This window comes from Leopardus geoffroyi, chromosome B4 (genome assembly GCF_018350155.1).
Source record: "Leopardus geoffroyi isolate Oge1 chromosome B4, O.geoffroyi_Oge1_pat1.0, whole genome shotgun sequence".
NCBI lineage: Eukaryota > Metazoa > Chordata > Mammalia > Carnivora > Felidae > Leopardus > Leopardus geoffroyi.
In genome coordinates, this window is record NC_059341.1 from 39,206,159 (window position 1) to 39,233,706 (window position 27,548).

Sequence of the window (27,548 nt, forward strand, 5' to 3'; positions counted from 1 at the left end):
GGGCGGGGCCTCGTTGCTTACCATTCTCCGCCGCCCTGTCGGCCTCTCGCCGCCCTGATTGGCGCTCCTGGAATGACGTAGACGGCCGCCTCGGCCTATGGTGGCGGAGCCGGCCGGCCGGCCGGGTTTGGCGGAAGTGGTGTGGGCGAGGTGTCCCGCAGTGCGGAGAAGCCTCGCGCCGGAGGGTGCTGGGCACGCGAGCTGTGCTGGGGCCATCACTTCCCCTCCCTCCGGGCGCCCGGAAGATGACCCGCTTCGCGCTGACCGTTGTGCGGCAGTGAGTATTGCTGTCGCAGGGTGCCCTTGTCGCCTTCTCGTCAGGGAGTTGTTGAGGAGTGGGTGAAGAGACCGTTGACCTGTCACCCCTCCTCTTCCCTGCTTGCTCAGCCTTCGGAGGGTTGGACCCCTCTTCCCCCGGCGCCCCTGAGCCGGGAAGGCGGGTCGTAAATATCTGGAGTCCGGCGTTACAGATGAGCACGCTGAGGTCCGGAGGAGTAAATGGCCGAGGTTCGCAGCCACTTGGCGGAGTTAAAGCTGAAAAAAGCCAGCCTTGGCTCCGGACTTCGTGCGCCGCTGGTTGCCACCACCCCCCCCCCCCCCCCCCCCGACCCAACGGATCCTAAAGAGTTTGCGGGATAGCTCGTCCCAGGCCGGTATTTGTGTGCTGGCTGCCTTCCGCTGCTGTGCCTCTCCGTCTGTGCTGCACCCCCGCCCCTCGCTTGCCAGGGCAGCCGCAGGCGTGGACCTGAGATTTAGTTCTTCCCTTCCGAGATCACACTGCTGGCGGCGGCGGAGGGCCTCCACCCTCGTCTCTGCAACCCGCATCACCCCGAGCAAATATTTTTATCATAACATTCCACGGTGGAGCTGAAGGCTGCTACGTCTTCATGTCTCTTATCTTTTTTCCTTCGTAACGCTTATTTGCCGACTGTTAATGGAAGTGCAGTGCAGGGTGGTTAAGACCACAGATTTTTCAAGCAGGATAGACCTGGGTTAGAATCCGGGCTCTGGTTAGGAGGAACCTTGTAACCGCGGCTTCCGTTAACGTAATCTTTACGACGTCAGTTTGCTAATACATAAAATGGGGATAGTGAAAATACCTGCCTCACTAGTGTGAGGCAGTGTATAGTGCAACGGAGGGGAAGAAATGTGTCTCAAGAACTAAATAACTTCTAATTCTGTAAGAGCATCTGTAATAAAAATGTAGTCAGTCCTCAGGATGTATGTATAATTTTATCAGGCCCGCATTTTGAATATGTGCTAGGTGCCCGTGGACTGGATTATACAGGTAAATAAGATACCGTTTTTGACTTCCAGAGTTCACAAGGAACAGTAATAGGACTTAACCTTGTCGAGCTGACTTTAATTGGTATCTTTTTTTTTTTTTTTTTTTTTTTGTCCTGTTCTTCTTTATGGGAGGATAATCTTAGGAATCATCAGAATTATCCCTGTGAGACTCACAGGATTTTGATGACTAAACTAGAAATTGAGTTCCTCTCTGTCTCTTCCCCACCCTTCCGTTTTATAGACTGCTTTACGACCATTTGATGACCTACTTAAGGTCATGTATAGCTCATTGGTAGCAGAGCAGGAAGTAGAGCCCTTCTTTTTCCAGTGTTTGAGCACCTTATGGATGCCTGAACTCAGCCAGTACTGTGTCTGACATATAATTGAAGTTCACAAGTCGCAGGAAATCTGGATTGAACCATCCCTTGATAGTAAGGTGATTTCTATTTAGATTCTTATGGACAGTAGTTACATGAATTTGGATTTTGTCTCCTCCGTGCTTCTTAAAAAAGGGCTTGGTTTAAACAACTGATTCCTTATAGAAATCCTTTGAGGAATCAATTTAAAAGTAAGTCTTTATACATTATTATGTGCCAGGCACTGTTGTAATTAAGTTCTGACAGTGCAGTGAGGTGAGGACTGCTTCTCAGTTTGCAGGTGAGGAAACAGATGCAGAAGTCCTGTAACTTGCTTGAAGGCACGTGGCTGGTGGGGTGGTGGAATTGAAGCAAAGGAGCTTGACTCTACAGCCCATCCCATCCTCTTAATCACCGTCCTCTCTGCCTCCTTTTTTATTGAGTTAAAACCTAGTGTTTGTAGATTGCTTGAATATCACCAGCCATTTTAGTGACTGCTTTTTATTTCTGCTAATACAATTGTGAAGAGTGTTAAGAATAGTTTGCTTTGTTCTGTTTTATTCATGGGAAAGTGGAGTTAAAGTGTTGAAATAATTGATAGGGTTATGGTGAGCTGCCTTTCCTGCCTGGATCATCCCTCTTTCCTCTTCCAAATTCTCCAAGCTAAGAATTAATGACGCTTTCAGGAAACGAAACGATTGCAAACTTGATTAATAATCACCATAGTTAAATATAATGAATCCACAGGATTGGGTCATTTAGCATAATATTGGGAATAGCACTTGACTTTTCTATTATCTGATTCTGTATAAGATAGTCCAGTGCTTTGAAACTGATAGCATGATTGGTATTTTTAAAGAGATGGATAATTTTAGTGAACAGTGCCTCTTCAGATAATTCCAGAAAGCTTTTAAAATGCAGTTTCTGTAAGTTCAACCAAATCCTTTATGAATCTTATGCTGTAACTACCTGTGCGTTTATCTTCGACATACTTGTGCTCACAAGTATCATTTTGGAATAGAATATCCAAGATTGCAAACTTCAAGTCTTTTAGTATTATTAAACTATAACTTCTGATCTTCTAGTCCAGCATTGTCGAAAACCCCAATATATGTAGATTGGGAATTCCATCACCTACATAACCCATTGAAGGCCCCAGTTCCTTGAAGTATTATTTGTGTCTGTTTGCAATTAGTTGCCTGGAAAACCATCCCATTTCACTTCCATTTTTTTTTTTTTTCAACGTTTATTTATTTTTTGGGACAGAGAGAGACAGAGCATGAACGGGGGAGGGTCAGAGAGAGGGAGACACAGAATCGGAAACAGGCTCCAGGCTCTGAGCCATCAGCCCAGAGCCCGACGCGGGGCTCGAACTCACGGACCACGAGATCGTGACCTGGCTGAAGTCGGACGCTTAACCGACTGCGCCACCCAGGCGCCCCATCACTTCCATTTTTAACTAGCTCTTAAAACAAAAAATTTTACAAACCTCATTTAATTTGCTTTTAATGACCTAAAGATGATAAATTAGTAAAGTTAATGATAGGAAAACTGATTTGCTTTTCTTATGCTACCTCTATTGGCAGTTACTTTTTTGTTGAATGCCAATAATTGTTCTGGTCATAAATAAAGCAAGCAAAGTAAGTGTTAGGGCACCTGTGAATTTTTATAAAGATACATGTTAGTTGTTATGTTACTGTGATACTTGTTTTCTGAGAATAGGATTGATCAATTGGGAGAGCGTTTACAACTAGGACTGACATATAAATAAAAATATATCATGAGTTGGGTGTGTTACGTCCCCCACCCCCACCCCGACCATCTAGTGACGGTTTCCATGTTACTAGCCCTCGAAATCTTCTATATTTTCGAGTGAATTAATTGGTAGAGAGGAATTAAGATAAAGCTGTATTCTTGACTAAATATCAGGTGAGGCTTTGCATTTCCATGTACACTGAAGCGTATCTATTTTGAAAACATGCCCCAAATCTGTACTAATTTCCCATGATTTGTCTTGTGGCAAACAGTACTCATCTATTGAATTTGAATTCTTTAAAAGAATATGATCGGGAAATTAAGCTTTCTAAATGACTTCTAAAGAAATGCCATAGAATATAAACGAGAACTAACAAAATAAAATCTTTTAAAGTGAAGAATAGTGTAATAACCTACAAAATGAATGATGCATATTTGTGGGACCTATAAATGGCTGGTCATAAGACTTAACTTCTTGGCATAAGCATTTGGATTCTTGCAGAGTCGGGTGTTCTGTTTTGGAAATGGATCACACTGGAGATTTTGAAAATGAGTAGTGTTATTCCTGACACTTTCAAAATATATTCCTCTGACCTTTCAGCTCCTTCCACCTTCTCTGCCACTATCACAAGCCACACTTTGGTTAAGGGAAGTAGATAAATAGTAAAACTATTTTAGCCACCTAATTTTCTTTCCCACTCCCAAAACAAACTTTAAACAGTTGCCTTAAGGATTTATGCAAACCTCTTGATAAAGCTGATAGCTGTAAAACTAAATATTTATGAAAGTTTTTGGGAAAAAATTCTTTCTAGATTCCTGCTCTGCCTGCTTCAGATTCTGTGTCTCCCTCTCTCTCTCTCCCCCCGTCTCTCTGCACCTCCCCTGCTTGTGCTGTCCCTCTCTCTCTCTGTCTCTCTCTCTCTCTCTCTCTCAAAAATAAACAAAAGAATTTTTTTAAATGGCAGTTTCTCTATCATCACCATGGATACTTTATCTGTCTGAATGGTAGAGATTAATACCCTCTTTCACATCTATTGTGTATGATTCCGAATGAATTTTGGGGTAAAAGACATATTTTATTAATATTAACCACAATGATGACAATGGCAGATCAGTGGTAAATAGTTATGAAAATCTTCATATATTTGTCATACATTTTTTTAAAGTTACATCCACATGTTTAGAAATCAGAACAATTCTTATGTATCTTTCCGGTGTTTGTGTGCACATGTGCACGCAGGTCCAAATGTTTATTCTTATTTTCCACCTTTCTAAAAAGATAGCATTCTTTTTAGATTATTCTGCACTTTGCTTTTGCTCTTTAATATATTTTGGTAATGTTTCCAAACCTTTCCATAAATCATTCTCTTTTTTAGGGGACACAATTACCTAGTATTCCACTATGTATATATGCCACCATTTATTTGTTAATGTAACCAGTTCTCTGTTAGTGGATATTTAGGTTATTTACCAGCTTTTGCTACTAGAAAAAATATTGTGGCAGATACTGTTTTAAATAAGGTTGAATGCAAGTATTCCCAGTATTATGGTTGCTGTATTAAAGGGCAAACGGATTTATTATTTTGATTGATATTTCCAGATGACCTTCCATTGGCAGAGTACATACACTGAGGTTCTGTTATTTCCCTGGGTTTTCTCTAGGCAATGAGTATGTTAGGGCAAGGCAACCTCTGGCTGTGCCTTTAAGGAGCTGGAACCTGGTTAGACACACATCTAAAAAGGTTAATTAGCATATGGGTGGTAACTGACAGTACTGGGGGGGGGGGGGGTGGGAAATGGGAGTGTAGCCTGGGTGTGTTTAAATGGGATAGGTTGGTGGGGAATGGTGCCTGGGAGGGAATGCTTCCTCAGGGAGCAGGCTGTTTGTCTGTATTGGGTCTGGAAGAGTGAGAACATATTGGTCAGGTCCAGTGGTCTCTGTTTTCATAAGCTCTCCAGGGGATTCAGATACACTCTCAAGTTTGAGAAATGCTGTTCTAGGCAGAGGTTGGCAGACAACTATTTTTGTAAATGAGGGACAAGGTTCCAGGCAGAGGCCCGGGTTTGTGATTCTGACTCTTAAGATTTGATGGAGTTCCTTTCTAGACTGTGTAAATCAATCCATGTGAAGGCTTTTTTTTTTTTTTAAACTAGTGCTTTGTTTAAAACAAAACAGGGGTGATGAGCCTGAGCCTGAGCCTTCACAGTAATCAGGGAAATATAGTCAGATAAAACTGAGATGAACTGTTCTGTGCCAAATTGGCACAAATGGGAAACTCTGACATTACTGAATGTTGGAGAGGATGTGGAACACTGCTGGGGGTTGTAAATTGCTGTGACCACTTCGCTATTGTCTGATAAATCTAAATGTTTGCATACTCTGTGGCTTAGCAATTCTAGTGCCAGGCCTAGATCACTAGGTATGGCTTTGCAAACTTTTAATTAAGGGGTAGGAAGTATCTTAGGCTTTACAAGCCATGCACTCTGTCTGGACCGCTCGGTTCCATTATTATAGTGTGAAAGTAGCCATAAACAACATGTAAACAAATGGGTATGATTGTATTCCAGTACAACTCTACCAAGATCGTGTGCCGGTCTTTGAGTAGTTCTCAAACATGAATGTGCATCAGAATCACTTGGTAGGTTTATTAAAACAGATGAACTGGGCCACAACCTCTGAGCTTCTGATTCGGGAGTCTGAAGTGGGGCCTGAGAATTTGCATTTCCAAAAGGCCCCAGGCAGTGTCAGTGATGCTGGTTCAGAGGCCCCACTTTGCCACCCACTGCCCTAGAGAATCTGATGTGCTCTATACAAACATGTTTATTCACAGCAGCTTAGCTCCAAACTGGAAACAATGTAAATATATCAGCAATATAAATAACACTGGGAAATTCTTGAGTATTACACAGTAATGAGAGTGTAAGAGTATGCCACCGGTCACAACAGTGGTGTATCTCCCAAACAATGTTGAGGAATGGTAGCAATACAGGACTGCATACAGCAAAAAGCAATTCATTATAAAGTTCAACAACAGGCAGGCTAATCCTATGCTGTACTTGGATGGGAAAGCTATGAAGAAAGGCAAAGCAAATGAGCATCTAAATAAATGCCAGGTAGTGGATCCACTGAGGGTGGGAGGACATTGTGGTTGGAAAGAGACCCGCTCTAGGAGACTGGCAGTGGTGATCTGATAACTTGGGTGGGGTCACCAGGGTGTTGACTTTATGGTATATTATTTGTTTACATTGTTTATTTCACGATTTTTACAAGATTTTAAATGCATTAAGTTGAATCTTCGATTTCTGTATAGCTCTGTCCAAAAATGACCTATAAACAGAACTATTGAGTGCTTACTAAAAGCTGAACAGTGTTTAAACACTTTATATTCATTCAGTTACCCCAAGAGTCCTGTGAAATGGGGGCTGTTATCATCCCCGTTTTACAGACAAAGAACAGAGGCACTCAAGCTTAACCAAGTTCCTAAGTATATAGCCAAAGCAGTTTTTGTTCTTCAGGCTGCTATATGGCAATGAAATTTACTTCAAAGGATTTTCATCTCCCCTTGACATAGAAATATATCAATATGAGCTGTAGATATTTGGTACCAAATGAGGAAACAACTTGATCCAAAGAAACCTATTTACTATTTTTACCCACCCTTCCAGTTCTGTGTCCAGTGTGTACACAGAACAAGCCAACTCCTTTTTCCCCCAGGGCAGCCACCAGTCCTTCCCATCTCTGTTTTCCAGTGCCTAGCACTGTACTTAGCACATAAAAAGAGCTCAAAGAATTTTGAACTCAGTTCTTGATAGCTTTTCAGGTATTTGATTGCTTTTACTGTTGTCTGGTCTCGTCCAGATAGCACATCCCGTCCCCTTCCACTTTGTGTTCCCTCCAGCCTCAGTTGATGGTTATTTTGTGACAAAGTTTCCAGTCCTTCACTCTTAACAGTTGCTTTGAAATTGGTTTGGTTTTTTAATTCTTAAAAGCATAGTACCCCAACCTCAGTTTTTAGTGTCCTCTCGGAGATAGTTGTCAGCATTACAAAAAGGAACAGGTGGAGATCTAGGAACCGGAAGAAGCCAGGGCATCTGAAAGGTTGTCCACTTCTTTCCCACCACATTCGGGTTCCCTCGCACTTGCTCCTTCAATCCAGCAACAAACCAACTCTCATGGTTTCCTCCTGCTGCTTGTGAAAGGAGTTTTAGTGAACATTTATTTTATCAAGATTATTTAATGAAAATTATATATACATATTAATAGAATATTGTACTTACAATTATGATTGATTCATGATTTATACATTTTAATTTGGGTCAGTATGAAATTCTTAGCCCAAATCAACTAAGTACATTAGAGTAGATGCTTGTAAATATCAATTTAGAACAAATTTTATGTTTATAGGTTAGATTGTGAAGTATGCTACAAGGTTCATATGCTCCCTTTGTGAATATCATTACCTTTCATTGATGATTTTTTTTCTGATTTCAAAAATAACCTATTTGGTAATAAAGGTTTTTTCCCCCTCTCTCTATTTTAGTGGAGAAACAAGATTTAACAAGGAGAAAATAATTCAAGGTTAGTATACTTTATTTTAGCTGTCTCCTCTAGTGTTAATGTGATATGTAAGCAAATCAGAGTTGGTGGGGGAGGGGGGCCTGGGGACAGCTCTGTATTGTGAGCAGTATTAAAGAATTAAAGCATCATAGTTACAGAAATAGGATCAGAGCAGATGGTAACTAGGAGGAATAAGTTTCTTAAGGAACTGGATGTAAAGAACCAGATTCCAAGTTGCTTATGGGTAGCTTCACAGTGGCCCAGTCAGCTGATTAAAGAGTTATGTTGGGTCTAGTGGTCTTAAAATGTAACTGCTGTGATTTAAAATGATTTCATATTTGGAAACATGAAGTTTGCTGGCTAGTTAGTTAATGGTATTTTTCTGCTTAAGGTGGTTATATTATTTTTAGTAGTAACAAAGAAGAGGTTTAAAAAGCGAATTCCTGTTCTCATACAGGATTCTTGCTTTATTCCGAACAGATTCTTCCTCCCTTGTTCTGCTAATTTGGGTTCAGATCTTAATCTCCCTGTGATCCAGCAAGTCTAGCGTGTATATCTTGGGTGAACTCTCAGTCAGACATACTATTTCTGTGCGGTGATTACAAAAGCATTTCATTTTATTTTTTTGGTTAGGGACATCTGGAGTTTGCAGAAACTGATTTTCATACCCAGTGTGCCTGACTCCCGCTTCTGAAAACTAGTCTGATAATTAAATGAACCTTTGTTTTCTGGTGACACGTGCCCCACCCAAATTAGCCTTTGGATTTAACACCTGGTTCTTTAGTACTTGTCTCATTTCATTCCACGCTGACAATGGAGCCGGAATAAAAGTGTTTGTGGTCACACCTGTTTCCACATTTGTGTTCTTTTCCTAACTTTGTCAGTTAAATGCTTAGTTCTTTTTTTTTTTAATTTTTTTTTTTTTTTAACGTTTATTTATTTTTGGGATAGAGAGAGACAGAGCATGAACGGGGGAGGGGCAGAGAGAGAGGGAGACACAGAATCGGAAACAGGCTCCAGGGTCCGAGCCATCAGCCCAGAGCCTGACGCGGGGCTCGAACTCACGGACCGTGAGATCGCGACCTGGCTGAAGTCGGACGCTTAACCGACTGCGCCACCCAGGCGCCCCTAAATGCTTAGTTCTTTAAGTTACAGCATTCAAGACACGTATTTCCAAGTACCATTTTTGTTGCATACCTACAGTTTTGATAATGTAGTAATTTTGTAAGTATCGGCATCAGGTGTCTTAAATTGTCTTCGGTGACCCATGAATTATTTATTTATTTATTTAATTTAATTTTATTTTTATTTTTATTTTTTTTTTTTCAACGTTTTATTTTATTTTTGGGACAGAGAGAGACAGAGTATGAACGGGGGAAGGGGCAGAGAGAGAGGGAGACACAGAATCAGAAACAGGCTCCAGGCTCTGAGCCATCAGCCCAGAGCCTGACGCGGGGCTCGAACTCACGGACCGCGAGATCGTGACCTGGGTGAAGTCGGACGCTTAACCGACTGCGCCACCCAGGCGCCCCCATGAATTATTTAGAACTATCTTTTAAAATTCCAAATGGCTAAGCTTTTTTTTTTGTTGTTGTTCATCTTTTTTGGTTGACTTCCAATTATATTTTGTATTCTTTCTGACAAGATGGTTTATTTGATGTCTCTTTGAAATCAGTTAACATGGTCAGTGTTTATAAATCTACCATTCTATGCTTGACAAAAATCTGTATTTTCTAATTGTTGGGTTTGGAGTTAGGTGTCAAATAAGCCACCTCTGTTTTACTGTTCAAATCTTGTGTGCTTTGCTAATTTTGTCAATTTACAGATTTGCCGGCATGACCTAAATATGATTTTATGGTTGAGATGTGGAATATCCCACTGTGATGGCCAATTTATCCTTTAATACCAGAAATTCTATCAATTTGTGCTTTATGTGTTCTGCTCCTGTATAGTTACAGACTATTTTATTAGGTACATAACAGGTTTAAAAATCATTCTGTTTTCCAGTGAATTAGATCATTGATTATTTATAGTAATCCTCACAATTGTTTTGTCATAAAGTCCTGCATTTCTGAGTGTAATATAGCTTCTCCAGCTGTTTGGGGGTTGGAATTTGCCTGGTATATATCTTTCCATTGCTTTCCTTTTAACCTTTCTGTGCTGCCTTAAGTGTCACTTCATAGACACTACATAGTTGATTTTCCTCTTCCTCTTCCTCCTTCCCCCTCTCAACCCCCACCTATTCTTTCAATGGTTACCTTTAAATTTTTACCATTCATACCTAATGAAGTGTAATATCTATACCTCTTTTCCCCCCCAAATACAAAGAACTTGTATGATTATCGCTTAGTATCTTAGTCCTATTCTTTTTTAACCACATGACATAGGTATTATTTAATTTGTTATTTAGATAATGTTTGTTTAGATTTACATATATATTTACCAGTTTCTCTCCTCATAGTTTCTTTTGCATCTCAGACCTGCATTCCTGAAGTATCTTCTTTAAAAGGTCCCATGGTGCAGATTGGTTGGTGGTAAAGAGAGTTTTAATTGTTTCCATTCCAGACAGTTTTATTTTAATTCTATTCAACCTTTTTTAGCCTAGACAATTTAGACTGACAGAACTCCTAGCACTTGGGAGATATTAGTGTGCTGGTTTTTTTTTGGCTTCCATTGCTCCTGTTAAGAAGTCTTCTCTCAGCCAAATCATGTTCCATGGTAGGCAATCTGTCTCTCTCTGTAACTGCTTTTAAAATCTTTTATTTGATTTTGGTATTCTGCAGTTTCTTATACCTAGGGGGGATTTTTTTTTTTTCCCCTTTTAATTTATCCTGCTTGGTGTTTTCTTCATCTGTAGATTTATATCTTCTCTCATTTCTGGGAAATTCTCAGCCATTATCTCTTCATATTTTTTCTCTTTCATTTTCTTCTTTCTGGAGTTCCAGTCAGAAATATGTTAAGGAATATCATTCTCTCCTTCGTGTCTCTAATATATCTGAGATGTGTTTCATCTCCTTTATCTGTGCTGCATCTGGGGTAAAAACCTGAGCCCTGTCTTTGAGTTCACTAAGCCTTTCTGTTACTGAATCTCCTTTCATCCACTGAAGGATTGTTTCCCTCCTCAGCAGTTCTATTTTTCGTTATTGGAAGATCTGTCTGATTCTTTGAGAAAGTGGTCTGGTTGTTTTGGATGGCTTCTTGTTACTTATTTTTGTTACTCTGTCTTTATGTTTTAGTCACAGTTTATAGTCTTTATATGCTGATTTCAATGTCTAAAGTATTAATTATTCTGAATCTGTTATTTGTTGTTTCTGGTGACTTTTGTTCATGGAGGATTGTTTTCTTGTATGTTAAGTCATTGGCTGAATTATTAAAATTTTTTTTAACATTTATTTATTTTTGAGAGAGATCACGAGTGGGGGAGGGGCAGAGAGAGAGGGGGGACACAGAATCCGAAGCAGGATTCAGGCTCAGAACTGTCAGCACAGAGCCCAATGAGAGACTTGAACTCATGGACCTGGAGATCATGACTTGAGCCAAAGTCAGATGCTTAACCCAGGCACCTCCATTGGCTGAATTATTATTAAGTATAAATTAGTAGAAAACTTCTTAGCCTTTGTTAAGTCAGATTTGCTCTGAAGAGAATTTGCATTTGATTTTACTATGGACCTGAAACTATACTAGCTTCCTTATAGGATCTCTGGCATCCAGGAATGTGGAGTTTCAGTTCTCCTACCTTGCTGTTCCATGTAGCATTCTCCCTCCCCCAAACACTCCCTTGCTTGTGCTGATTACCAAGTCATCTCTGTTTTCTAATGTTTATATTTAGCTTTCAACTCAGAGTATTTTGGTTGCTTTGCATCTCCTCTTGGAGAGTTTCCTTATACCCTGAGAGCCGGGGGGGGGGGGGGGGGGCACACACACACACACACACACACAACGCACCTATTTGGTTCTTTTGTTATGGGAGGACCCTTCAGAGTGTTTAATCAGCCTTTCTCCTGGAAATGGAGGTTCCAACCTTTTTTTTAAAGGGAAGAAGGAAGAGAGGGAATAATACAATATTGGACATTTGGGCAATGGAGATTAAGAAAGGAAACTTTTTAGGTTATGATCCTACCATTCAAATGAAGCACCTGCATGGAGAACATAAGATTAGAGCCAGCACTAATAAGATACAGGTAACGAAGGGGTGGGCAGACACACACAAGAGAGGGGAGAGCTGGAGACAACTGAATTCTCATCATCTTATTCCCATTAGGCAGACATTCTTTTGGGAAACATTTGAATACCTGAGTCTTTGTAGGATTATAGGTTAAATTTACTTGTTTCCAGTTCTCTGAAAAGTTATGTAGAAAAATAACCAAGGAAATATATTTTTTTAATGTTTATTTATTTATTTTGAGAGGGAGAGAGCAAGTGCAAGCAGGGGAGGGGCAGAGAGAAAGGGAGAGAGAGAATCTCAGTGCAGGGCTCAGTGTCACGAACCATGAGATCATGACCGGAACCGAAATCAAGTGTCTGAGGCATAACTGACTGAGCCATGCACTTGCCCCTCCAAAGAAATATTTTAAATAAAGTGTAGATAAATTATATTCTCTTACATGTGATTTTATTTGCATCCCTCATGTATATATATTTGAATGTTATTGTTCCTTCTCTTACTATTACAGGACAAGGAGTAGACGAGCCTCTTTCGGAAACTGGATTTAAACAAGCAGCTGCTGCTGGCATATTTCTTAATAATGTGAAATTTACTCATGTTTTCTCCAGTGACCTCACAAGGACAAGGCAGGTAAGTTCTACAGTCAAGGTTTAGACTGATGAGTCAAGAGTATCAACAGTCATAACCTTGAAAACTGCTACCAGAATCGTAGGAAATTAAATCACATGCAGATAACACCCCCAATCCTCTCCTTCCCCCACCAACAGAACTTCTTTCTTTTCATTTTACTTTTGTACTTTATTTTGATTTAGTAATTTTATTTTTATTTTTTTTTTAATGTTTTTATTTATTTTTGAGAGAGAGAGAGACAGAGCCTGAGTGGGGGAGGGGAAGAGAGAGGGGGAGACACAGAATCTGAAGCAGGCTCCAGGCCCTGAGCTGTCAGCATAGAGCCTGATACGGGGCTCGAGCTCACGAACTGTGAAATCATGACCTCAGCTGAAGTTGGACGCTTAACCGACTGAGCACCCAGGTGCCCCTTGGTAATTTTTAAATTAGAGTAGCGTGGGAAAAATACCTAATGAAATATCTTTAAAAAGACAAAGAAGGTTTATGAGAGAGCCAGCAGGAACACCAGGTAGGAGAATTTAACTCACAAAGACATCAAATAGTAGAATCCAGACATGGTTAAAAAAGAACTATGTTACTGTAGAGAAATAAATGACACGTTTGAAATATCTTTAGGGATCAGAGTACTATAAAAATGACCCCAGGGAATTAAAAAGGAACCAAATAAATGTCTAAAAACTCAATGGAAGGGGACTTTGTGTCAACCATGAGGGAATAACAGGGTTAGGATATAGTCTTCCTGCAAAAGCAACTAGAGAAACAGGGCGAAATTTGTGAAACAACTGTTTATAGACATTGGACTTCAGATAGTGTGGGCCTGTGGTCCCCAAATGAAGTGAGACAAGTAATATCAACCCTTGGATTGTCCTGGTGTTCCACCTGAAGTAATTTCCCAATGCTGGCAGGAAAGGCCAGATAGAGCCAGTGGTCTCAGGGAGTTGAGGAGACAAAGCTTGGAATTTGGGGAGGTTAAATAAAGATCGTGGGCAGAGTGCTGGAAGAGGGAGCAACACAGAGAAAGAACTCTAGAAGTATGTATGGGAAGCCCCTTAAATTCTTGGTAGATTACAGTCTGCACATGCGTAGGTGAAACCTCATGAGGCCAGGAGAGAACAATCCCTGGGGAACCAGAAGCCAGACAATTTCAAGTGTTCACACAGGTTGGGAATCATTTGTGTTCCTTCCACCCAAAGTGGAGAGACTTTGTTAAGTACATCAAGCATACAGTGGACACTTCAGAAAGATCACACCTTAATAGTGAAGCTGGGATGCCTGGCTGGCTCAGTCAGTAGAGCATGCAACTCTTGATTTCCAGGTTGTGAGTTCAAGCCCCATGTTGGGCATTGAGCTTTCTTAAACAATGAATTAATTAATTAATGGGGTGCCTGGGAGGCTCAGTCAGTTAAACATCTGACTCTTGACTTTGGCTCAGGTCATGATCTCATAGTCATGGGATTGAACCCTGATTGGGTTCCGTGCTGAGTGTGGAGCCTGCTTAGAATTCTGTCTCTGGCCCTCTCTGGTTCACGCTCTCTGTGTCTCTCTCAAAATAAATTAATAAACATTAAAAAAAAAAAAAAACAGTGAAGCTCATCTGTGCTCGAGGAACATAATGAGTAAAGAAATAGAAGAAATAAAAAGAATCAAATTCATCTTCTAGAGATCAAAAATAACAGTATTCTGAAATGAAAATTACATAGTAGGGGATTATTAGCAGGTTAGACACTGTAGAAGAGCAGTGAACATGAAGTTATAGAAACAGAACATTCCAAAATTAAGGAAGAAAGAAGACTAAAAAAAGGAAAAAAGGAGTCTCAATTGAGGGGTCTAAAATTGACCCACACCTACATGGCCAGGTTGTTTTTGTTGTTGTGGGTTTTGGTTTTTTTTCCTCTCAATTGTTTTTTGTCAGTTGGTCTTATTAAGTCCTCTCTTTATTTTATTATTTTTTATTTTTATTTATTTATTTTTTTTAATTTTTTTTTTTTTAAACGTTTATTTATATTTGAGACAGAGAGACACAGCATGAATGGGGGAGGGGCAGAGAGAGAGGGAGACACAGAATTGGAAGCAGGCTCCAGGCTCTGAGCCATCAGCCCAGAGCCCGATGCGGGGCTCGAACTCGCGGACCACAAGATCATGACCTGAGCTGAAGTCGGACGCCCAACCGACTGAGCCACCCAGGCGCCCCTTATTACTATTTTTTAAAAATGAGTTTGGCTAAAGGTTTATCAGTTTTGTTGATTTTTTAAAGAATCAGCTCTTGGTTTTATTGATCTGTTTTATTCTCTCTTTTTTTTTCAGTTTGTATTTTATTTATTTCCCCTCTTTATTATAACTTTCTTCCTTCTGCTGTTTTTAAGCTCCTGGTGGTTCTTTTTCCAGCTCCTTTAGGTGTAAGTTTAGTGGTTTATTTGAGATTTTTCTTGCTTGAGGTAGGTTTGTATTGCTATAAACTTCCCTCTTAGAACAGCTCTTGCTGTATCCCAAAGATGTTGGACCATTGTGTTTTCATTTTAATTTGTCTCCGTGTATTTTTTAGTTTCCTCTTTGATTTTTTTTTGTTGTTGTTGACTCATTCATTATTTAATAGCATGTAATTCAACTTCCATATATTTGTGTTCTTCTCAGATTTTTTCTCGTGGTTGATTTTTAGTTTCATACTGTTGTGGTCAGAAAAGATGCTTGGTAGGACTTTGATCTTTTTGAATTTTTGAGACTTGTTTAGTGATGTAATATGTGATCTGTTCTGGGGAATGTTCCATGTGCACTTGAAAAGGATGTGTATTCTGCTCTTTTAGGATGAAATGTTGTTTCTGTATTGGTACACCCACCTGGTCCAGTGTGTCATTCAAAGCCACTGTTTCCTTGTTAATTTTTTTTTCAGATGATCTGTCCATTGATGTAAGTGGGGTGTTGAAGTACCTTACTATTATTGTATTACTATCGATTACTTCATGTTTGTTATAAACTGCTTTATGTATTTGGCTACTCCCATGTGGGGTGCATAAATATTTATAATAGTTGTATCTTCTTGTTGGATTATCCCCTTTATTACGTAGTGTCCTTCTTTGTCTCTTGTTACAGTTTTTGTTTCAAAGTCTGTTTTGTCCAATATAAGTATTGAAACCCCAGCTTTCTTTTGACATGCATTTGCATGATAAATGTTTCTCTATTGCCTCACTTTCAGTGTGCATGTGTCTTTAGGTCTGAAAGGAGTCAGACCTCCATTATGCTTGATGACCATTAATGAGACCATTATGCTTGATGGTGTTCCTGAGTTCCCTAAATCTATTCTCATTTTGCATAATTTTTTATCTTTCACCTACTCAGGTTGATTATTTTCCATTACTCTGTCTTCAGGTCACTGATTCGTTCTTCTGCTTCCTCTAGCCTATTTATTCCATCTAGTGTATTTTAAATTTCATTTCTTGTGTTCTTCATCTTGGATTGGTTCTTTTTTATCTCTGTGTTAAGGGTCTCATTGATGTCCTCCACTCTTTTCTCAAGTTCAGTGAGTATCTTTATGAGCATTATTTTAAATTCTCTACCAGGCATATTACTTATCTCCATTTTGTTTTGATCTCTTGCTGTGATTATGTCCTGTTCTTTTTTCATTTGGGACATATTTCTCTGACTCTTCATTTGTGTGTAACTCGTGTCTGTTTCTGTGTATTAGGAAAGTCAGCTGTGTCTCCTGCTCTCGAAGGTAGTGGCCTTGTCAAGAAGAGGTCTTGTAGTGCCCTGCAGTGCAGTGTCCCCTGTTTACTACAACCTGACACTGCAGGGGTGTCTACTATGTGTGCTATGTGCACCTGGCTGTTATGGCTGAGCCAGTCCAGTCATCTGCAGAGGTTCTCTTTGTCTGTTGTGGGCAGGGTTTGGTCCCTTTATTGCTAGTGGGCCGTTTTGGGGCTGCCTTGGGCCTGAGTTGAGTCAGACCAGGCATTTTCCAGAGGTGTGGTAGCACCAAACTGCAGGGCACTTTCCCTGTGTTGTCCCCTGAGAAGCTTTTGTTGGTGGACAGGACCTGCGGTCAGACTAGTTGTCTGCCTCCAGCCCACTGCTAGGGCCACAGTCTGGTGGGGGGGTGAGGGGGCATGGGGGTGGTGGTGCTGGTGGTATTTTCCCTCTCCCTAGGGCCAGAGTCACTTTGGAGTGGTGCTGGCCACTGCAGGAGCTACGTGCACACTGCCAGGCTTGTGGCAGTGCCCTGGATGGGCTCGGGCCAGGAGTGTATTGGAGGAGGTGAATCTGCAAGGTGCTGGGGGGTGGGTGGCAGTGTTAGCAAGTTAGATAGTGAATGTCTGCCACACTGGTTCTCACAGCTGGCCATGTGTGTACTCTGTGGGGCAGGGGAGGGAAATGTTGCATGCCAGCTTCTTTCTTCCTGGGGGAGTGTCCCTGTGACTGCTGCGCCTCTGGACATGTTCTGAGATTAGTAAATAACTTTCTCTCCTGTATACCCCAGGCAGTTTTCAAACTGCTGCTTCTATGCTGTATCTTGGGCTGTTGGTTGTGCTGTCTCTTTAAGAGCTTGGGCTCTACGTCCTCTGTCCTCCAGGCTCTCCCAGAGCCACACACCCTGGTTTTTAAAATTCCAAGTTTTAAGTCTGGCTGATTCTAAGAACTCAGAAAATTCAACCCCTCTAGTTTTCAAAGCCAAATGTAATGGGCATTTGTCTTCCCCACATGGGCTTACTGTTGTGTGTTTCTGTTCCTTTTCCAGTCCTTCTGCTCCCTCCCTCCTGCGCGTGGCTGGCCCATGGGTCTGTTTAATTCCCCATTGTGTCTTTGCCCTTCCTACCCTCTTCATTGTGGCCTCTTATCTACCTTTGCTTGTGGCATTTGTTCTGCCAGTCTTTGGGTCATTTTCTGGGTTATTTATACTGATGTGAATGTTATCTAGTAGTACTCCTGGGAGGAAGTGAATTTAGGGTCCTCCTACTCCATCATCTTCCCTGGAAGCCAGAATCTTTTTTTGTCAATTGGGTTTTGACAGAGGTGCCAAGGTAATACAGCACTTGACAGGAATTCTTTTCAATAAAAGCTGTTGAAACAATGGACTAACCATATAGAAAAACATGAACTTTGACCTTTACTGCATATAACACACAAAAATTAACTTACACTTGATCTCAGCACAAATCTAAAAGCTAAATCTATATATCTTCTATAAGAAAACACAAGAGAAAAATCTTTATAAAGGTTCTTAGTGCAAGGATGTTATTTTATATATAATATATATGTATCTGACAAATCTATCTAGATAAATACGTATATAGCCATATTTATAAATTTTTTTCAGCTTAGTAATTAGAATAACACTTTAAAATGAGCAAAAGATTTGAATTTGACCAGGTACTTCACAAAGAAGAGAATATGGAAGGTCAATAAGCAGATTGAAAGATGTGTAGCATAATTGATCTTGACAGAAATGCAAATTAAAACCATAGTGAGATTCTATTACATGAACATTTGAAAATGCATAAGAATGTGGAACAACTAGGACTCCTACTTTGCTCGTGAGAATGTAAAGTGGAACAACTACTTTGGAAAACAGTGAAACTTTAGTATACACTAATCATATGATCCAGCAATCTCGGTCCTAAGAATTTATCCAAGAGAAATAACATATGTTTACACAAAGACTTGTACACATAATTAACAGCTTTGTTCATAATAGCTTTGTTCATTTGAACAGCTTCTGTTCAAAGAGCAGAATCACCCGTGTTCATCAGTAGGTGAATGGATAAATGAGCTGTGATACATTCATGCTGTGGAATACAACTCAGCAACAACGTGAGGAGGAGTGGAGGAGTCTCAAAAACATGGAGGAGTCTCAAAAACATGCTGAACAAAAGAAGCCAGGCACAAAGAGTACATATTATATGGTTCCATTTATATGAGACTCCAGAAAGGATAAATTTAATCTTCAGTTATGTAGAGCAGGTCCATGGTTGTCAGGGGCCAGGAGTGAGAGGGATTGACTAGAAAGGGCACAAAGGAATCTTTTAGAGTGATAGAATTCTTCTATGTCTTGATTTTGGTGGTATGTAGATAGTCGTATACATTTTTCCAAACTCCATGAACTGTACACTTAGCAATAGGTATGTTTTTTTTATTGTAAATTATACCTCAATGAAATTGATTTAAAAACACAGAACAAGTTGATAAACCAAAAATGAAAACCTCAGTGGATTTACTAAATTACAGATTAAACATAGTTGAAATGATCATTAGCTCATAGGTAAATGTAAAATAATAACTGAAATGTAGCACAATGTGATAAATAGATTAAACATTTGAGAGTTTAAAAGAAATGAAGAACATGATATGAGGTCTGGTGTCTTTCAGAAGGAGATGTTAGAATGAGAAAGGGGCAAAGAAGTCACAGTTGATAATTTTACAGAACTTTTGAAAGATAACACATTATCAGATCTAAAAAGTGTGACAAATCCCAGTGGAGATAAATAAAAAGAAACCCATATCTACACTTACAATAACAAAATTGCAAAGTCCAAAGATTAAGGACAAACGTCATCCACTAATGTCCAGTATTAGACTATCAACAAATTTGTCAGTATCAGTAATAATTTTTTTTAATGCACTGAAGAGATAATAAAGACTAACCTAGAGTTTTATACCCCGGAAAACATTTTCTAGGGTGTAGGTGAAATGAACACATTTCAGACAAACAGGCTGTAAAGGAACTTTCAAAGGATAATTGAAGAAGGAAAATAATTCCAGAAGGGAAGTCTGAGTTTCAGAAAAGATGGGTGAGCAAAGATATTGGTAAAAGTAAGGGTAAATGTAAACAAATAGTGACAATATAGAACCATAATGATGATAATGTTTAATTTGTGGGGAGAGGGTTAAAAAACAAGTCAGATTGTGGACTTAAATTATTTCTAGTTTTGCAAATACAGTGTTTCTTGTTAATCACAAATAACCGGGCACACCAGGAGAGAAGGAAACATGAACAAAAATGAGCCCAAACAAAAGATGACAGAAACAAGCCTCAGGATTTATTTGATAGCTGGTTACCAGACACGGACTTTAAAATAACTATTGAATGCACAGATTAAAAAATGACATATGGAATTACAACAGAGAACTGGAAATTATGCACAAGAGCTAAGTGTGAATTCTAGAACTGAAAATATAACTGAAATTAAGACTCAATAGATGGGTTTCACAGCAGTGTAGCAATACCTGAATGGAGAATTAATGAACCGGAACCTTTTCTGTAAAGGGCCAAATAGTAAGTCTTTTTAAGTTTTACGGGCTGTATGGTCTCTGTCACAACTGTTCAACTCTGCTGTTGTACTGTGAAAGCAGCCACAAACAATACATAAATAGCTGTGTTCTAATAAATCTTCATTTATGACAACAAGCCGTGGTCTAGATTTGGGCTCTAATTTGCTGACCTGCAAACTAGAAGATCGGTCACAAGGAAATACCCAGATCTGTGTGAAGAGAGGCAACTTTCACAAAGGAAAATTATTTCTAGTTCTTTTTTTATATACTATGATGTATTTTGACATTTTGGCTAGAATGACTCTTTTTGTGAGAAAAGAAACCATTGTCTTTCCATTTTCAGACTGTGCATGGGATATTGGAGAAGAGCAAAGTTTGCAAAGATATGACAGTAAAGTATGATTCAAGGCTTCGAGAAAGAGTAAGTAACATACTTACATATTGTTCTTCACAATAAGTCATCAGTAAACCAGCTCAGTTTATCAGACGCATTCCTGATAGGGATGTGGAATCAGCTAACATGTTAAGAACCTGCTATGTGTCAGTGGCTGTTACAGATTCTCACTGATAGTATCATATTTAATTATTAAATTCCCAAATTATAAAAGCAAGTTCTCCTCATAAGAACTAGTACAGAAGAGTGTGAGGTAAAGTGCAAAGTTCTCTTCTTGGCCTCCCCATCCTACTTCCCAATTTTAAGCTTGAATAGACTGTCTTATGTCCATTTTGTATACCAGAAATGAAACTTGCTGAGATAGTGACTTAGCTAAAGCCACATCTCAATTTCAGATCTGAGCCTGTCCTCCCAGAGCAGTAATTTTGCTCTTCACTGTGGGCCCATGAGCTGGCTAATGTCCCCGTCAGCCCTGTGATTTCTTTTGTACCTGGTTAGATGTGTCGATGGCTAGGGCATCTTTGAGAATTGCTTTTCATAATTTGCCTGTGTTCTCTGTTTTTGTCCAAAATACATACCAGAGTTCCCGCAGAGGTGCTGCCTGGAAAGGCTCACTCTGTGCCTGAGAACTAGTGCTCCAGTGTTAATACAAGCATTACAAGTTCAGTGGAACACTGGACGAGGCCTGCGATCGCACAGTAGAGAGACGGTCTCCTTGTCCGGGCCATTCTTCTGTGTGCTCTCTCCCTGAATCACTGCATCCTTTCCTGTGATTTCAGTTGATTTCCAAATATATATTTTTAGCTTAGATCTCTTGCCTGAGCTCACATATCAAACTGCCTACTTTTGATGTCTGTGTGTGCCCCACATCTACTTCTAGCACACCATCTTTTCTCCACGTAGCTCCTGCTTTACCCAGTCACTCAAACTACGCCTTCTTGACTTCCTTGCTTCCCACTTGCACATCCTACCATCATCTTGTCAATTTGGCCACTGTGTAATAGTTCTTGAATCGTTCATCCCTCTGCAAACCCACTGCTGCCATCCTACTGTATTCAGTGTCCCCTGTCACCTGGATCACCTGGAACAGTGGTTCTCCTGTCTTCTGCCTTGCTCTCGCTTTCTGATCTAATCTCCACACTGCAGCCAGAGTAATCTTTGGAAAACTTGGTTGCTGCATTCCTGTATAAAACAATTCACTGTTTCTCTTTTACCTTCGGAGCCCATCCAAGCTCCAGCCTGGCTGTCAGCATAGTGTAGGATATGATCTGTTTTCTCCATCTGCCTCCTCCTTCCTTGTGCTTACTGCCCAGCCTTAGTACTATTAGTGAGCATTTGCACAGTGCCCACCACACTCTGGCAAGGGTCTCAGAACTGCAGGTTTGTTAATCTTCACAATACCCCTAAGATTTAAAACCTCATTTTTACAGTTGGAGAAACCAAGGCGCACAGAGGTCAAGTCCATGGTCATAGAGCTAATGATTTTTAATGTTCTCCTTTATAAAAGAGGTTGTTCCAGTTATAATTAAAGATATAAGAATTGAACTTGAGTGGCACCTGGGTGGCTCAGTCAGTTAAGTGTCTGACTGTTGATTTTGGCTCGGGTCATGATCTCATGGTTCATGAGTTCGAGCCCCGCATTGGGCTCTGTACTGGCAGTGCAGAGCCTGCTTGGGATTCTCTCTCCCTCTCTCTCTGCCCCTCCCCTGCTTGTACTCTCTCTCTCTCAAAATAAATAAATACACTTAAAGAAGAAGAATTTGAACTTAAGAATTGGAAGAGCACCTGACAAATGTGCATATGCTCCTATAAATAACATTTAATTAGTTGTTGGACTTCTGTCTGGTGGAGGTAGAATTTTGAGGCATCATCAGTATAAACCATAAATAATGATTTATCTTTAAATATTTTATTCTGTAAGCAATCTGTTATCATTGTGGGGAACTAAAAGTGAGAATAGTTTGGGAAAAAATACAGCTAAAATTTCTACCATGCCAAATATGGTGAACATTTTGGTATGTGTGCTCTTGGCTTTTTTCATGTTTGTCAGTCTGTCTGTCTATCTGTCTGGTTGTGTATGTATTTTTCTAAGTGTACCCCTTCTATATGGTGGTTTTTAACTGGATTTTCTCCCTGTGTTTATCAGTGCCCAAACACGCATGTGGATACGACCGCCTGATTAGTGACTGTATTATTCCCGTAAATGGATATTGCTTGGCTGCCACTACTGGTGCACACCTAGGTTGTGACTGGATTTTCCACTGGTGTAAATAATGTTAAAATAAACATTTTTTGTGGTTGATTCTTTATACACATGCCTAATAGATTTCCTACAGATGAAATTGTTGAGGGTGTACTTTCTGAAAAACCTATTACACACACTGCTGAATTTCCTTCCAGAAAAGCTGTGCCAGTTTGTACTTCCACGAATGATGAGGGAGAGTTTTTCTCACATAAACAGTAGCTATTGGTAGTCTCTTTGGTCTTCCAATTTAATAGCTTCCGAAAGGTACCATTTTAATTTTCACATTATGGATTCCTGAGGAGTTTCTTGGCCGTTTGTATTTCGTTTGTGACTTCTGTGTCCTTTGCTATGGCTCATTCTTTATGAATCTAAAAAGTTAATGACCTTTGAAATCACACAGATCGGGGTTTGAATTTCAAATTTGCTGATTATTAGATATAGGAATATAGGCTAGTTGCTTAAGCTCTCTGAAATTCTGCTCTCCCATTCATAAATATGGTGATGAAAATGCCCATCTCAGAGTGCTATTATTAGGACCAGATGAGATGGCATGTGAGGTGGCTGACTTGGTTGCTGCATACATTAGTCTCTGGTCCTGGAATCTGTGCAGATCTATTTGTCCAATAAAGCCACACTGTCTAGTTGAGTGTGTTGTTCCCTATAACGCATCTAGACACAGTGTCTAGTTCAAGGTGTCAACTGTATTTTCTAGGGTTCATGGCCCTCTACTGAGTATATTCTCATTATTGGTTTAAAAGATAGAATGGGGGCGCCTGGGTGGCGCAGTCGGTTAAGCGTCCGACTTCAGCCAGGTCACGATCTCGCGACCCGTGAGTTCGAGCCCCGCGTCGGGCTCTGGGCTGATGGCTCAGAGCCTGGAGCCTGTTTCCGATTCTGTGTCTCCCTCTCTCTCTGCCCCTCCCCCATTCATGCTCTGTCTCTCTCTGTCCTAAAAATAAAATAAAACGTTGAAAAAAAAAATTAAAAAAAAAAAAAAAAAAGATAGAATGAAGTCAGTGAAAGGAAGCCAGGCTTCTTGCCAGAATGATTATTCCAAGTTTGTCATAAGCATGTATTTACTTGTTGTATTGCAAATTGATTTGAGGCACTTTTGTCTGTTGGACCATTGCAGAAATACGGGGTTGCAGAAGGCAGGGCACTAAGTGAGCTAAGGGCGATGGCCAAAGCAGCTGGGGAAGAATGCCCTGTGTTCACACCACCTGGAGGAGAGACATTAGACCAGGTACGTAGCCCTGGGGCAGGTTGTCACGTGCATGAACCTGCCAAGGTCAGAGTACCTAATACTGAGTTTGTTTTATAAATGAGATGTTTCTAAATCTCAGCTGAGTGGTTTGAAAGTTGTTTGGTTCATAAACCAATTCTATATGTGGTGTGTTTATTTTTCCTTTTTAAGCTGTCTTTCTTATTTATTAAGTTGGCAGTCATTGCCAATAATGGATTTAAAGGATGTGTGTTAAGGTGATACTTGAAGAAAACTCTTTGAATATGAAGCAGTAACTCCCACAGTGGTACTAGCAGGAAGGAGGTGAGTGCAGTGCCGTTCAGTGAGAGCGGCAGGCAAAGTAATTGCGGTCTCAAAATCTTCAATGCTCCCTAAGTGACCTCATCACTGTGCTTGAATTTCTTTGAAGTGTCCTGCTTTTAAACTGCATTATTGGTGATCCCCAACCCCCCACCACCATTTTTTGTTTTCATAGTTTTCTCCTAAAGACTTTCTGTTTAGTAAAGGCAAGAAGAGCTTTTGTCGTTGTGGTTGCTCTAGGTGCCCTTTCCTAGACACACTCTTTTATGGGCTTCTTTTTACTTGTAAATTTCCCTAATTAGATTGTAAGTGCTCTCTCTGAAGGAAAGAATTAGAAATGGTATTTTGCTCATCTTTGCCTCTAGATGTGCTTCCATAGTTCCAGAAATACCTGGGCATTTACTACTGATTGAATGCATAGAAACAGAATTTCATCTGCTTATGTAGTACTTACATTGACATATTAGAAAATCCAGTCAGTTATGTTTTATGTGTATGTTTTAGACTATCATTAGTGGCACTTTATTTTAATTTGTATTTTCTTTTCTTGTAGGTAAAAATGCGTGGAAAAGACTTTTTTGATATTCTTTGTCAGCTGATTCTGCAGGAGGCAGGTGAAAATGAACAGTTTTCCCGAGGAGCTCCAAGCAACTGTCTGGAAACTTCTCTGGCAGAGATATTTCCCTTAGGAAAAAACGGTCCCTCTGAATCTAATTCAGACAGCAGTGCTCCAGGATTAGTCGCCAGTGTCTTAGTTGTGAGTCATGGCGCTTACATGAAAAGCCTGTTTAATTATTTTCTGACTGACCTTAAGTGTTCCTTACCCACAAGTCTGAACAAATCCGAATTTATGTCAGTCAGTCCCAATACAGGGATTAGTCTCTTTATCATAAACTTTGAGAAGGGACAAGAAGGGAAGCCAACAGTTCAGTGTGTTTGCATGTACCTACAGGATCATCTCAGTGGAATGACTGAAACTTGCTAAATTTAAGTCTACATCAAAATCTAGCAGTTTTGAACGTCTGAGGGAGTGCCTTTGGCTTTATTTCCATCCTCTGCTAGTGCTGATTTGGAAACCGTTAAAAAGCTATGACAGCAGGTTATGAAGTTTGACTGGAATCGTGGCCACAGAGAACACTAATGAAGAAACCATTTAGGACTGACTTATTTTGTCTTGAGTACAGTCGTCATTTTCCAAAGTAATTTTACCACCCTGTTCAGTTACATCTCTGGATTGTTTATGGATCAACCAATTCGGTATTGCAAATTGAGGTATTAATGACCTTGTTACTATGGTTTTTTGTTTTTGTTTTATGTTGATTTTTTTAATATCTGAAAAAATCTAGCCTGTTTTGTTGGCTCTTGGTAAGATACTGTATGTTTTTTACTATCTCGTTCAGTGCTTGAAAGAAGGAACTATTTATAATTCCCACTGCATATTTATAGTGAGGACACACTGTATTTTAAGTCTTTAAATTAAAAATTCTTAACCACCCTCAGTTTATATAAAGCAGAATGACACTAAAATTTTTAATCTAGAAATCAGCTGTTGGAATTTTTTACCCTGGAGGGTATGAAACGCGGATGAATAGAGATTATGATTGTAGATTGGTCTGGTGAGGAAGAATTTAAAACATCATTTGACTAAGACACATTAAAGAAGGAATCTGAGCAAAAGAAGATAGAAGAACAGCCTTTTCTTATCTAACTTACAGGCTGAAGAATTTAGTTTGAGGAAGGCTCTGAAGAACATACATGGTTACTAGTGTAGTACACAGTAACCTCAGAAGGAAAAGACTCTTCCTTGGAAAGAATGTTGCTCTTGCTCTGATAACCGCAGTTGTGGGTTTTTGTGGAAGGTACAGTTGCCTCTTTTTTCCACCAGATGGCACTGGAGAAGCGGGAGTTTATTTAACTGAATTTTGTACATAAGATTGGCCCCTCAAAAGTCCTTACCTAAATTGAAGTGTTTTACACTTTTTTTTTAAGTTATCATGCTCATGAATGCTGTGAGTCTAAACTTACAAGAGTATTAATAGTCAAGTTTGTCAGTTAAGGCTAAAGTCACATATGGTCAAAATTCACCTTGGACAGCACTTAAGTCTCTCATCAAGATCCAGTGTTACAGTGTTCTCAGCATGCCCACCCCTGCCCCTTGCCTTCAGAGAGCATGTGGTTGAGCACTAGAGGGAGTACTCCACAAGGGGAAACTTGGGAAGGGAATTAAAAAGGACGAGCAATAGTAAATGTCCACATTCTCACCATCCAGAAGTAATAACTACCCTCTTCTTCCGTTTTTTTTTAAAGTAATGCACTGAGATGTAAGTGAAATTCTTTAACCAGTTCCCTCAGTGCCCCCTTGTACCTTGCAGAGGCTACCACCGCAACGCAACTGTGTATGTGCATCCATTCTTTACGTTTTTACCCACGATCATAAGGAAATGGTGTTGCCTCAGAGTTTTTTAAAATGTACATAAATGTCACCAGTCTGTATTCTGTATTTTCACTTACTATATCATGGGGTTCTATATATGTTGGTATGTATGGATCCACTTATTATCACTGTATTCTATTAAATAAATGTGGCACGTGCTCATTTTGCCTCCTACGAGTGGACATTTGGGTGTGTTCATTATGTCCTTCTAGAAACAGCCTTCTGCATCTCTCTTTGCACTGTGTCATAAAAAATGGTGCGTCTCCAATTTGACAAGAGTCAAATGGGTTTTCACAATGGCTGTCCTGATTTTCAGTCTTACTGGCAATAGTCGAAAGTTCCTATTTTCCTCATTTCTGTTAGCACTTGATACTGTCTAGTGAAATCCTGTGAGTCTGATGAGTGAAGAGTATAATGTCACTGTTTCAATGAGCTTTTGTGTGATTGCTGATGACTCTGGGTGTTTTTTCTTGTGTGTATTAACAGGATCCCCACACTAACGAATCACTGGTGTATATATATATGTTCTTTGCTTGGTTTCTTTGTTGGACAATTTGGCTTTTTCTTAGTGAGCTGCAGAGGTAACATTGTAACATCTTACAATTTACTTGCCTTTTACATATGTTTATCAAGCTTTTTTTTCATGTCAGTGTTTTTTCGTTATTAAGTCAGATCCCTGTATCCTGTTTTGTTATGGTTCCTCTTTAAGAAGCCTTTCCTAGGGGCGCCTGGGTGGCGCAGTCGGTTAAGCGTCCGACTTCAGCCAGGTCACGATCTCGCGGTCCGTAGGTTCGAGCCCCGCGTCAGGCTCTGGGCTGATGGCTCAGAGCCTGGAGCCTGTTTCCGATGCTGTGTCTCCCTCTCTCTCTGCCCCTCCCCCATTCATGCTCTGTCTCTCTCTGTCCCAAAAATAAAATAAAC

The 27,548-nt window shown here is 40.0% G+C and overlaps 1 protein-coding gene across 1 annotated transcript; it reads left to right on the forward strand.

Annotated features, from left to right (window-relative positions):
* The first annotated feature begins 169 nt into the window (after positions 1 to 169).
* TIGAR (TP53 induced glycolysis regulatory phosphatase) lies at positions 170 to 26,801 on the forward strand. Its single transcript, XM_045465059.1, has 6 exons — positions 170 to 277; positions 7,940 to 7,977; positions 12,630 to 12,751; positions 20,355 to 20,432; positions 23,783 to 23,893; positions 24,747 to 26,801. The coding sequence occupies exons 1-6, from the start codon at positions 246 to 248 to the stop codon at positions 25,176 to 25,178; spliced, it is 813 nt and encodes a 270-aa protein (XP_045321015.1). The 5' UTR covers positions 170 to 245; the 3' UTR covers positions 25,179 to 26,801.
* Positions 26,802 to 27,548: the final 747 nt, after the last annotated feature.

Coding starts and splice junctions, on each gene's coding strand:
- TIGAR (XM_045465059.1), top strand. CDS start 246: ATGACCCGCTTCGCGCTGACCGTTGTGCGGCA. Junction 278..7,939: donor GCGCTGACCGTTGTGCGGCA/GTGAGTATTGCT, acceptor TCTCTATTTTAG/TGGAGAAACAAGATTTAACA. Junction 20,433..23,782: donor ATTCAAGGCTTCGAGAAAGA/GTAAGTAACATA, acceptor GGACCATTGCAG/AAATACGGGGTTGCAGAAGG.